At 37.6% G+C, this 12,119-nt stretch overlaps 1 protein-coding gene across 2 annotated transcripts in view; it reads right to left on the reverse strand.

Annotated features, from left to right (window-relative positions):
* Nucleotides 1-11,823, reverse strand: part of runx3 (RUNX family transcription factor 3) — a 60,433-nt gene extending 48,610 nt beyond the window's left edge. Inside the window, exons 1-2 of one of the 2 annotated variants that reach the window (XM_058796045.1) lie at nt 10,906-11,823; nt 10,590-10,703 (exon numbers count right to left, since the gene is read on the reverse strand). In XM_058796045.1, the coding sequence (XP_058652028.1) occupies nt 10,590-10,647 (58 nt within the window). In that variant the 5' untranslated portion in view covers nt 10,648-10,703; nt 10,906-11,823. Of the gene's footprint in view, nt 1-10,589 lie in introns of both variants that reach the window. The other variant, XM_058796046.1, reaches the window with a different exon arrangement.
* Between the last annotated feature and the right edge of the window lie 296 nt (nt 11,824-12,119).

Genomic DNA, 12,119 nt, shown 5'->3' on the forward strand with positions numbered 1-12,119 from the left:
TGAATGATATTGTAGGTGTTTCTGCAAGTAAATTTACTGCATATTACATTTATTTAGTTTTCATACACTTCTGCCTGAAACTTACAAATGAATGAAAATCACAAACATATCCAATTAATCATAAGGAGAGACAATGAACAGTACTGAAATAAAAAAGGTCACCAGTGGTGGAGAGAAAAGTTTCATAAGCATGAAACAAACTGTACTGTGGGACTGCAATCTCTCCTAATGGTCCATTACTCACTGGAACATGTGAGCTATAGAGATGTTAGATGCATTTATTTTAACATGCTCAGAGAATCAAACAGAAACTATTTTATGAGCATTTCCACTGAGCTTTCCAGTGCTGTGGATATTCTGGAAGTGTTCATCCTGCCTTCATGGCGTCTGTTCCACTGCAGCGAGGGTCTCTCAAAAATAGCTCGTCTAGACATTATAAATGACATTGACATCCCTCTACCTCCTCATATCATGACAGATCATTATGGAAGGACCACCGAACACCTCTTGTTCCTCAGACTCGCTGTGTGTTGTGGTAATGTGTTTTGCATACACCCAGGACTCGGCTTCACTCGCTGCTGTCACACACAATCACACGCCCAAGCTCTGAAAGCACACACTAACTCTGGGTGAACCCAGTACACGGCTGCCGCTGTACACGTACATGAAAAACACTTTTGATGCGCACACATTGACCTTTTCAAGGCCTAGTATTCTGGTTTACAAAAGAAGAACACTGGCTCTGTTCCAAAACCTAGTGTAGGCAGCATTTTAAGCCTCGAAAACGTACTAGTATTTTGAATGGAAAATCTTCTAGCTACACGTTATATTCCGAAATATGTCAGAGTTTAATTAATAAAACAACTTATGCAATCAGTGTTAATTTCGTTAATGAAATGTATATGTTGATGACCTTTTTTCCTTGACTAAGAGGCGAGGCAAAGATGAGACGACACCGACTTCATTAAACACTATAACTATGACTCTATCAACATGCAATATCGTCGACAAAAAAGGTGAGAATAAAACAGAACAACTCTATATCCAAAATCTCTATATATTTTCTTTAAAACAAAAAGGGAGAAAAAGTATAGACCTCCACGTATTGTCATGCTAGGGGTTGCCAGATGTCAAGGGTTCAAATCCCTCTATCAGACATTTACTCTTAAAAGGACACACTTTCTGCTCAGTGTTTTACTTTATCTTTGCAACCTGGCAACCATTCGCACATGTTCTCTCTACACTGTGGAAAAAGCGCAGATGAGCTGAAAACATTGACAAATGTTTAAGTTGGAGTTCAACGATACACTGAGATATTCTGCTCAAATTAATGTGTAATAGAGTCAGTCTGTGTTCCTTCAGACGGCTGTTTGATGAGACTAAATCTGCCAGACATTCTCAGTGAGGAACTGCAATAAATCCAAACATGAATGTGGTTGCTGAATAAGTGCACTTATGCAACTTTTGTGCCACAAGTCTGTTTTGTTGTTGTTTTAATAGAAAAACATGAATATAAATTGGAATGAATAAAAACAAATATAAGGAATTTCACTGTTTCAGCTTTTGAGAAAAGCTTTTTTTTTACCAGTTTTTCATAGAGTTTACATGTAAATTTACATTGATATGATAATTTAATAAATCAGTAAAATAGATGAGGTAAAATAATCCATGTGTATCAGTTTATATTCTTCTTATTTCTGCTTATACCTAATAACTAGAGCGCATTAGCACCAGTGGTTTGTGGCTCAATCGCGAGTTACTGTCAATACTCCAGCCTACAGTTTGCTAGCTAGCTATGCCTTCGTCACGTAAATGCATAATACCTAGTTGCGATCATTTACAAAACAGCTCGGTCTCCTTATTAAATAAGCTGCTAAAGGAAGACAGTTGAGAGAGACGGCAGCTTTCCCGCGAGTGGGTGTGGTTTCAGCGCCACCAGCAGACACGCCCCCAGCGTTTGGGAGCAGATTTTTTCAAGATTTTGATACCTTATTTTATTTAGGCCAACTTGGCGGGTTTTTTTAGCATTCAAATTTGGCTGGGTGGTTAATAACACATTTTTCTGTGGTGTGACAAACTCAGAACACACATTTAATATTGACTTTACACGGACTTTTAGGTTTTTTACATTTTCATTGGCTAATACTACACTAAAATTTCCAGACTTTTAGCAACTAAAACTTGACTAAACAAATAACAGGATAGGTTGACTAAATATGATAAAAACAAAAAAGGAAATTGACACAGGACTATAGCTTGGTACCTGTATATCAGCATGTTAGGTTTAATGGCATTTACCTCGACAGTAACCGAAAAGCACAGGATAGTTCACCTAAAAATAAACATTTTGTATATATTTAGACTCTCAAACACTAGAATTAAACTTTGACCCTATAAAGACCACTATATCATATTTGATACACAAACTTCTAAAGCCTCCATTATTAGCATGATCAAAACTTTGGCTTTTAGTATAATTCTAAAAATGCCCACCTTCAGGTTGTGGTTCACATGTCTTTTTGCTCTGAAATCTTTAGTAAACAAGAATACATTTTATATTGTTATGAATATAATATATAATTATCCAATAAACAAAAACAAATAGATTTTTGGACTCTTATTTCATATGTCAGGCTTTACAGGGTTAAAAACTCTGTTTGCAACCTAAACAACGGTCTCTCAAGAAAGAGAGCGACTACACGAGAAGTTCTCTCACTCATCACAGCCATTAGATCTCTGATCGCTAGCTTCAGGACCAGTGACAAGAAATCCCTGCAAAACACTCCCCTTATACTCGGGACATTTCCCTAATCAACTCCAGTCCCACAACAGAGCCTGTGCTTTATAAATAGGAATTGTTCTGAGCTAAATTAGACACAGAAGCCAGACCCTCCGCTGAGACCCTCATGCAGTTTTCATTACGCTCTTCCCTGTCCAATATCCAGACCCTCAATATCTGGTTACAGATTTCAGTTCTTGCCTTGGATGCTGATATTTTCGGGGGCCGAGGGTAATGGGCAGGAGCCGAAAGCCTTTGAATGTGCTCCAGCGCAGTGAAGTATCAATTTATAGGAGCACGAACCATGTGTTTATGAAATTAATAAACTCTGTGCAGTCATCTGAAGTTTTGCACGACCTGCATGCTGCATTGGTAAATCTGTGGGTGAAGCACTCAGTGTCCTTAAGTTTTACCACGAATGCTTTGGAGCAGAATATTATAGATGTTTTCTGTAGCTCAAGCTGATGGAGTTTAGATTTGCTCTTGGTGTTATGTGAGGTCATGTCGGTAGAATCCAACCGGAAGACTCAGGCAGGATTCCACAGTGGTTCCACTATGCATGTCTACATATGTGCATGCATGCAGATGTATACTTGTGTACGCATGTTTGCATGCTGTACAAAATGAGGCGTTCGTGGAAACCTGAAGGCAACCGCTTGCATGGGTTTTTCTGAGTTGAATTCAGTTTCTTTAGGTTAACCCAAATAAAAATGGAAATTTTCTAATCATTTTCTCATCCGCATGTTGTTCCAAACCTAAATGACTTTTGATATATTTTGAAGACCTTTGAGGTCCACACATGGCATTCTTTGTACTTTCTTTTCCACAGATAAAAAAGAAAGTCATGCAGGTTGGGAATGACATGAGAGTGAGTAAATGATGACAGATTTTTTATCTTTGGGTGCACTATCCCTTTAATTATTTTAACTAAAAGTGTCGACCAAAATGTTAAATTGGTATGACTTTAAATTGTATGTATATATATATATATATATATATATATATATATATATGTGTGTGTGTGTGTGTGTGTGTGATAAATATGCATGTGGATGTTGGTTGATGTTTTAAAGTGTAAGTGAAGCAGTCAGTTAAGTTTACATTATTTAGTAAAGTGATTTCCACTTTGATTAAAAAATATATAACAAACATGATTAATGTAACCATTTTAAAGAAAAAAGGTTGTTTTGTTATAGCTTTTGGAACAAGGGTGCCGCCGTCTTGCAGTACCACTGCGTGTGACGTCACGGGGTTGGTTCGCTCCGATGGCCAGTGTAGTAATATAAGCATTTCTTTACATTTTGAACACACAAATATTATTTTAACACACAAATAATTTGGTTATCACCATCATTTGGATGAATATTCAACATCAAACTGTCTATATGCTAAGTGGTATCCCAAACATTGTTTTCATAATTGCGAGGTGCAACTTGATGTAAACAAACAACGCTTCATACAGTATCATTCATGTCGCATTTTATTGTTATTCAGACCATTCAGACATACGCATTACATTGCCTGGTTCACCAGTTGTATGTATCATATTTTATGTTCACCTGCGAATACAATTAGCTTTCCTGCTGTTAACAGGACGTAGTGTTTAACTAATCACCTATCTGAACGTTCGGGCCAGTGCTGCTTCCTCAAAGTTTATCATTCTCACGTGTTTTAAGCCTTGTTAGTTTAAACATTAAAGTGTTTTAAGCCATTCAAGCATGAGACAGCACGAAATAGATTTCAATGCGGTTCTTACACGCTGTGATACGCTGTGATAGACCTTTTCTGATAGAGATTTAAATGCGGTACTCACGCGTTGTGATAGATCATTTCTGTTCGCGCCGGTGGCACCGCACACACACAAAAAGCCACAGCTCAGCTCGGACAGCACGTGAGTACCAAATTGAGCTTTCTTTTGCGCCTTCATCAGCAAATGCACACAAACCAGCAGGTTCACGACTTCTCCAACCCCTAATACTGCTCGGCCCCATCGCCGTATCGGCTCAAATGCATAGGCAATTGCACTTATTATGGACTCAACAGTGCTTTCAAGGTCATCTTGCTCCATTTCAAAACAAGCGTGTGTTCAAAATGTAAAGAAATGCTTATATTACTACACTGGCCATCGGAGCGAACCAACCCCGTGACATCAAACGCTGTGGTTCTGCAAGACTGCGGCGCCCTAGCTCCAAAAGCTATAACAAAACAACCTTTTTTCTTTAAAATGGTAACATTAATCATGTTTGTTATATATTTTTTTATTAAAATGGAAGTTATTTTCCTAAATAATGTAAACTTGACTGACTGCTTCATTTCCACTTTAAAGCCATAACAGGCGCATTTGTCTGTTTTCATGATGAGTAACGAGTTCAAAATGAATAAAAAGGTATACAATTTAAAAATCTTTAAATTGCTTTAGATAACAATTCTAAAAAGTATTCAGGGTTGTCTTTGTTAAAAATTCTTCAAGAGTGTTTGAACTTAAGCATATTGTGTAGAGTTAACGATTGACAAAATCATATGAACACTCATATGAAGACTCGTGAGAAAAAAATCAGTCATGAAGTCCCTTTAGACACCACATAGACCACAACACTTGGTACATGAAATGCAACAAGGTTAAAACTCAATTGATCAAAAACAGTTTTTCTTTTTTTTAAACTAAGAGCAACAAGCTCATCCTGACATCACAAGACAACAAGCTGCTAAATGTGACAACAAAATAAACAACAACAGTGTAAACAACTGGTTAAACATATCCAGCCATATTAATTATTGATGCCCTAGTGCATGCTTGTAAGAGATTGAATAGGACTGAGCCAAAGATTTTTCATTTGTCAGGCCATTTGAACTCAAATACTGCATGAGTCCAGTTGTGCTTGTTGGTTTGAACAATAGAAACAAAGAAAAAAAAACATATATATAGAAACTATATAGAAATAAACTGCATTGAGATGCATTACTGGTGTTCCTGAAAATGACAAGTTGCTAGAACAAATATGCAAATGTCAATAATAAGTAAATAATAAGTAAAAGAACATTATTTATTTGATCTGTGAATCATTTTTACATTGAAATGTTTAAGATTTAGGCCAGCAATGCGAGCAGACCCATACTCTTATGTGCGTGAATGTGGCTGCGTGTTCGTGAATGTTTCCATTTATGCAAGTAGATGGCTTGTATAGACGTTTATATATATTTATATATTGAGCGTGTGTGCGTGTGTGTGTGTGTGTGTGTGTGTATTTTAGACTGCTGTTTCAGTGCAACAGGTGTGACCTCATTGTGGTTGCTGGTGAGCAGCAGAAGCAAACAGAGTCTGCATCAGATTAACACGCAACACACACACACATACACACGCGCGCACACACACACCCACCCTCTCGCCTTGTTTCTTCAATTTTTTTCTCACACTCACTCACTTTCTCTTATATGTGAACCGTTTTACGAGACTCTTTCTGTATCGTACATCATTGCACGGAGATTTTTTTTATAATTATTTGTGTTTTCCAGTCAAATATTAAATAATTTTATTTAATAACATGTACTTAATGAGATAAATGAATGTATTTAAATGAAGTTTTTTATTCTTTCCCTACAGGCAAATGTTCTCGTTTTATTCATGAACCTCTGTAAATTGTATTATATTTATACTTAAATCAAGAACAAACTTTCCAATGGAGTAAGAAAAATAAGGTTAATTATCTGGATAACTGTCTAAATATTTTATGAAATTTTGCCTTTCAAGTAAATATATCCTTTAAATGATGTTTTAATGATGGTTGAATATTATTAGTGGATAACAACACAAGACAAAAATACTGATTATTAAAATTATAATTGTATTTATTTAATTAATTATTTATTTATTTTGTTGTTTGCTGGATATGTCATGACTGTCTTCATCCAATTAAGTTGCCTTTAAATTTGAGTTTGGAATTTGGAATAACTTTTTTGAATTTAATATATTTTTGAATAAATGTTTTTATTTAGACCTTAGAATTTATATATCTATTCTTCTTGACAAGTATAATAGAGTAAATATTCTATATAAATATACATATATCATAGTTTAAATTCATTCAGATCGCTATATTTGTTAGACATTATCATTATTAGATATACTGTTAATCCTTATGAAAACATTTTGAGCAAATGCTCTAAAATGGAGCATGATTTCACACACAAAAGTGTGAATGGGTCCAAAATGTTTTAGTTTTTTTTGTACACAACATAAAGGATATCTGAATATCTCAGATTAGAGAACTTAATGGCTTTCTGCTTTTAAATGATTCACTTTTGGTTTCATGGCCGAACAAATTGAAAAAGGATATTGCATATTCACAAATGATTTCCAATAGTAATTAGAGCCGCGTTTTGGTATCTGAGAAGTTCTGACTCTAAACAGTAGAAACTGAATTCATAGTTCATTGATTCAAGAAAGAAAGAAAGGAACAAAGAAAGACTATAACTGACAAAATCAAAATTGAGCCTATTTACATTCTTAATACATGTTATCATAATAGTGATTGATTCATCAGTGCACATATTTGCCAATTAAAAAATTTTGCTAATTTAAAAAAACCATCATATTCTGTCCTCAAAATGCAATTAAACTATGAAACGACATTATTTTCCATCTACTATCACAAATTTCTATTACTTCTCAACCTCTTCTCTCCAATCACTTGAGTCTATTCTGATATGTAGCACTTGCTTTTATGAATCAGCTCAGGTTAAAAACACTCCAGTCCCACCCTTCATTTTTTCAGTTTTATTTGGAAATAAATTAATTAAAAAAATTAAAATGAGTTACGAAAGGTATTTCATTTTGACTCTAAACTGGTAAAAAATATCCTGCAAAATCTCTTGCCCCAGACTCTTATTATGGCAACACTGTTACTAAAGCAAACACACATTTTGACACTTCTGTTTTCTGTCCCTGTTTCTTTTTCTTCCTTATTTTTGGATGTGAGCACTTTGTTAAGACAAACTAAAACCCTCAGCTCATCCCACACGGACGTAACCACCACAGACTTTCCCCAGATTATTCTGATTAGTAATCAATCAAGATCTTTCACTGACTGATGGTCCCTCCAGTACTGAACATGTGGAATGAGAGTGGAACGGCATGCTGGGAGTTTACAGTAACATAGCAAACCTAAACCCCCGCTAGCATTTAGCTACCGCTTACTACATAAAGCCAATGACATCAGTGCTCACTCAGTCCAATTCTGAGCTACTTTATTTAACTCACACAGATCCATCCCAGACTCTATGGTAATGTTAACCAGCTCAGAGTTCTGCTGATGCATGTAAACACAGACTCAACCGTACTATGTGAGGATCAATTCAGCAGCAATTACTCAAATTCTAGACTTTCATGTGAGCGGATGAGTGGGATATGAATGGATCTGAAGTCATCTATGTGAAATGGACTGCAAAGAAGTAGAAAAACAACACAGGCAGGCTGTATATATTTTGTCTCTGCCGGGCAGGGTGGCGTCACTTAACAAGACCGAAAGCATCACTTGCAATCTTGGCGAGGGGTGATTTGCTCTTCTTTACTTTGATCTTACACAACTTGTTTTCTGAAACAGATATTTTCGATTGGATGAGCTGCTTTTGAAAGCAGTTGCATTAATGCACCAAGTTGCTATGTTGTAAACAGCCTACACAAATAAATAATACTTGCTAGAAGAATAATTAAGATTAATATACAGCATTCTCAGGTAATATGCTTACTGATGAAATACATACAGTATCTTGAATGCAATGTAACTTGCTTTGGATAAAAGCGCCTGCCAAATGCATAAACATAAATATTAATAAACTTCACATTTAACTGCACATTGGCATCTTATACTATATTGCAATTGCAGCCCTTTCATAAAAGCAATAAGCCACTCACAAACATGTGAATATATATATATATATATATATTTCATTTCATACAAAATTATGAAAAATAAAATCATATTTAACAAATGCAGTTTTCAACCAATTTCTCTTCCTTAAAGGTGGGGTATGCATTTTTTCTTTTATGCTTTAGAAAACTGAGTCGGGCCAGTACCAAAACAAACTTGTAGCCAATCAGCAGTAAGGGACTTGTCTACTCATGATGCGAGGACAGAGTGCTCATCAGAGTGCTCACGACAGAAAAATAGAAATGGCGCATAAAAAACAAAAGAGGAAAACGTCTGAGGAACAAAAGAAGGCTCACACCGTGTCTACACCAGACGCAACAAAGCGACCGTTGAAAATCATTTGAAATTTGTGTCAATATGTCATTAATAGAATGCGGCAGCAGTTTACTGTCGGGGATTTGTCGCGGCGCGCCCAATGTAGACAGCATCGCTGATTATAATGAGTTCTGCTTTGTTTCACACACTCAGAAATAAAGGTACAAAAGCTGTCACTGGAGTGGTACCTTTTCAAAAGGTACACTTTTGTACCTATTAGGTTCAAATATGTACCTTTAAGGTACCAAAATGGACTCTTTAGGTACAAACATGTACCTTTTGAAAAGGTACCGCCCCAGTGACAGCTTTTGTACCTTTATTTCTGAGAGTGCAGAACTAATCGTTGCCGTACGTATGTGTGGGGCGGAGCTATCAAAATAGGGGCGAGACCCTTTTGGGGTAGGGGCGTGTTTGTTTTGGTGATTTCAAATGTCAGCACTGGCTACCAGAAATCACTTACCCCACCTTTAATATTACATATTTCTAAGAAAAATGTTGAAAAATGTATGACAGGTCTTCAGTTTATCCATTAGAAGTTGATTTGATTGTGAAAACAGAATTGCATATGTGAATGACAGGTGGAGGAATTTGTGACGTCAGCATTTCGTTATGAAGTCAAACATTTTTTTATTTCTAGTTATTGCAGTGATGCATCACGTACAATTAGACCAGATACATGCATTAAATATCAGCTTTGACCTCACATTGATTTAAATCTTCATCTCGCCCTAAATGAGCACTTCATGAAGAGAATTATTCCACATTGTTTTTAAAACAAAACCGGATTTGATCCAAGGGCTGGAAGCACCTCATCACATGTTGACGTTACCATAGTGACAAATGGCTTCTTCTGAGGAGCTCAGGAGATGCAGATGCCAGTAAATCACTAATGTTGACTTGGGCTCGTACCCACACATATACACGGCGACCACAGAAAGGCCGAGAGTGCCCTGGCTCCAGAAGTTGACTGGTTTGTGAGTTCCAGTAAAGGTTGGTCTAGCTGGTTCCTCCCTTGCGCCCTGCGCTGAGAGAGCGTTTATGGTGCTAATGCTTGCGGTGAGCAGGCCATTATGATCCAAACCCATCAGAACTGCTCCAAACAGACTGCGGCATTATAAAACAAACATCTTACGGGAGACAAATGCGCAGGTAACTCATATGCACAGATTTGTGCATTGAATACCCTGATCTAGGTTTCACCGCATCTATGGAAGGCCGTAAAGGCTCAAACATATATACATAGAATTACATGATGCTCTTTTACATCAACAGACATTTTAAGCAGTCTGTTTTCAAAGCAAAACAAGTGTTAACTGGTCTATGCTTTAAACGGACAGATTGCACTTTAAAAAGTGTTAGATAATAGTTCTCAAGTGAGTTTGTAGTCCACATGCAACACGTCAAACCCAAGCATGCACTGTCACACTTTCAGAACTGCTAAACTGCCACAGACTCACAGCAAACTACAGCAGATACACTCTTATGAACGTTACGACTACGCCTGACAGCTTTCTGGTCACCACAGCGGTGGAGGAGGAGGGAAGGGAACGCCACGATGGGTGACTTACCTCGCAGTAAACTGGGCGAGTAGCTGGAGAATGTGTCGAAGATGCTGTTTGAAGCCATGTGTCCCGCTCGGGAGGGAAAAGAACTGGCCTCTCCGCCGCCTCACCGACTTCAGCCTGAGAGAATGACAGTCGGAGAAAGAGAAATAGAGAAACTACATAGACTGCCTGCAACCAAGAATTTGGGGCTTGAGAGTGCCACAGGAATCTTTCGCCACAAGCCGACTAACAGAACAGCATATGTGCCGTGTGGTGAGAGCGAGCGAGAGTGAGAGAGAAAGAGAGAGAAAGACCAAGCCACTCTGAGCGATGGACTCACCTTTGACGATGGACACTTTTGTCTGTCTGTCTCTCTAGTATTGGTGTTTGTACTCTCAACGTGGTTTTAGTCAGGTAGTTGAAAGTTCAGGTGTCTGACGCTCTCACATTTGTGATTTCCGTGGTAACGGCCTGTCAGTCGCATGTCTGAGGTATCCGAGGTCACAGCTCCCGCGGTAGGGCTGCTGCACGGCAATCCCATGATCTGATTGGTGGACCTCAAGTCACATGACTCTCTCTCTCACTTGCATGCAGTGAAGTTCTCGTTTCTTTCCCAGTGTGTTTCACACCCATCTGATTGGCTGATGGGTGTTTTTTTAATGGTTTCTCGGATGATGATGGGACCTTCTAGAAGAGGGACCACGAAGCTGAAATGTGACACAAACTCTCAAGTGAAAGACACTGCAGAAATGTGGGATGTAAGATGATTATTGGAGAAAAGAGAGTGCTGGTGTGTGTGTGCGAGTGTGTTTTGGTGGTTTTGAGTATGTTAAACCACCATTCCACCCTCACTCACCACTTGATAGTATCTCAATGTTAGCCTCATTAAAAACAGCCATGCCAGTCATTTAATTAGGCCCCCCGCTCGATTTTTACCCTCATTTGTACCCAATACTCTGTGCTTTATGATGTTGACATGGCTGTGGGCGGCCTACTTTTTATTTCCAAAATATTTGCGGTATTTGACACACCTTTCATATATGGCCTGATTTCAGTGGCCTTGTTAAAAGCAAACATGTGTATCTTTTTATCTACACCATCTAACTGTGCATGTTGGTATGCATGTGTGTGTGTGTGTGTGTGTGTGAAATTTGTCCCCAGATTAAATCTGATGTTTGATGCAGTTTTGATGCACCATTCCAACTGATATATAAGACAACTAAGAAATACTAAGGTGTTCTGGATGGTTTCCATGGCATTGTTAGCTTGTTGCTAAGGCTTTTCTACAGTAGGTGGTTGTCAGGCTGTTTTGGCTGGTTACTAAGGCTTTACTACATGCTTGCTGTATATTGTTAGGCAGGTGTTCTGGGATGGGTGGATGGATGGATGGATAGATAGATAGATAGATAGATAGATAGATAGATAGATAGATAGATAGATAGATAGATAGATAGATAGATAGATAGATAGATAGATAGATAGATAGATAGATAGATAGATAGAACAACTGATGAGATAGAACAACAGATAGACAGAAAGTTAGACAGATGGACA

This window comes from Onychostoma macrolepis, chromosome 13 (assembly GCF_012432095.1).
Source record: "Onychostoma macrolepis isolate SWU-2019 chromosome 13, ASM1243209v1, whole genome shotgun sequence".
NCBI classification, from domain to species: domain Eukaryota; kingdom Metazoa; phylum Chordata; class Actinopteri; order Cypriniformes; family Cyprinidae; genus Onychostoma; species Onychostoma macrolepis.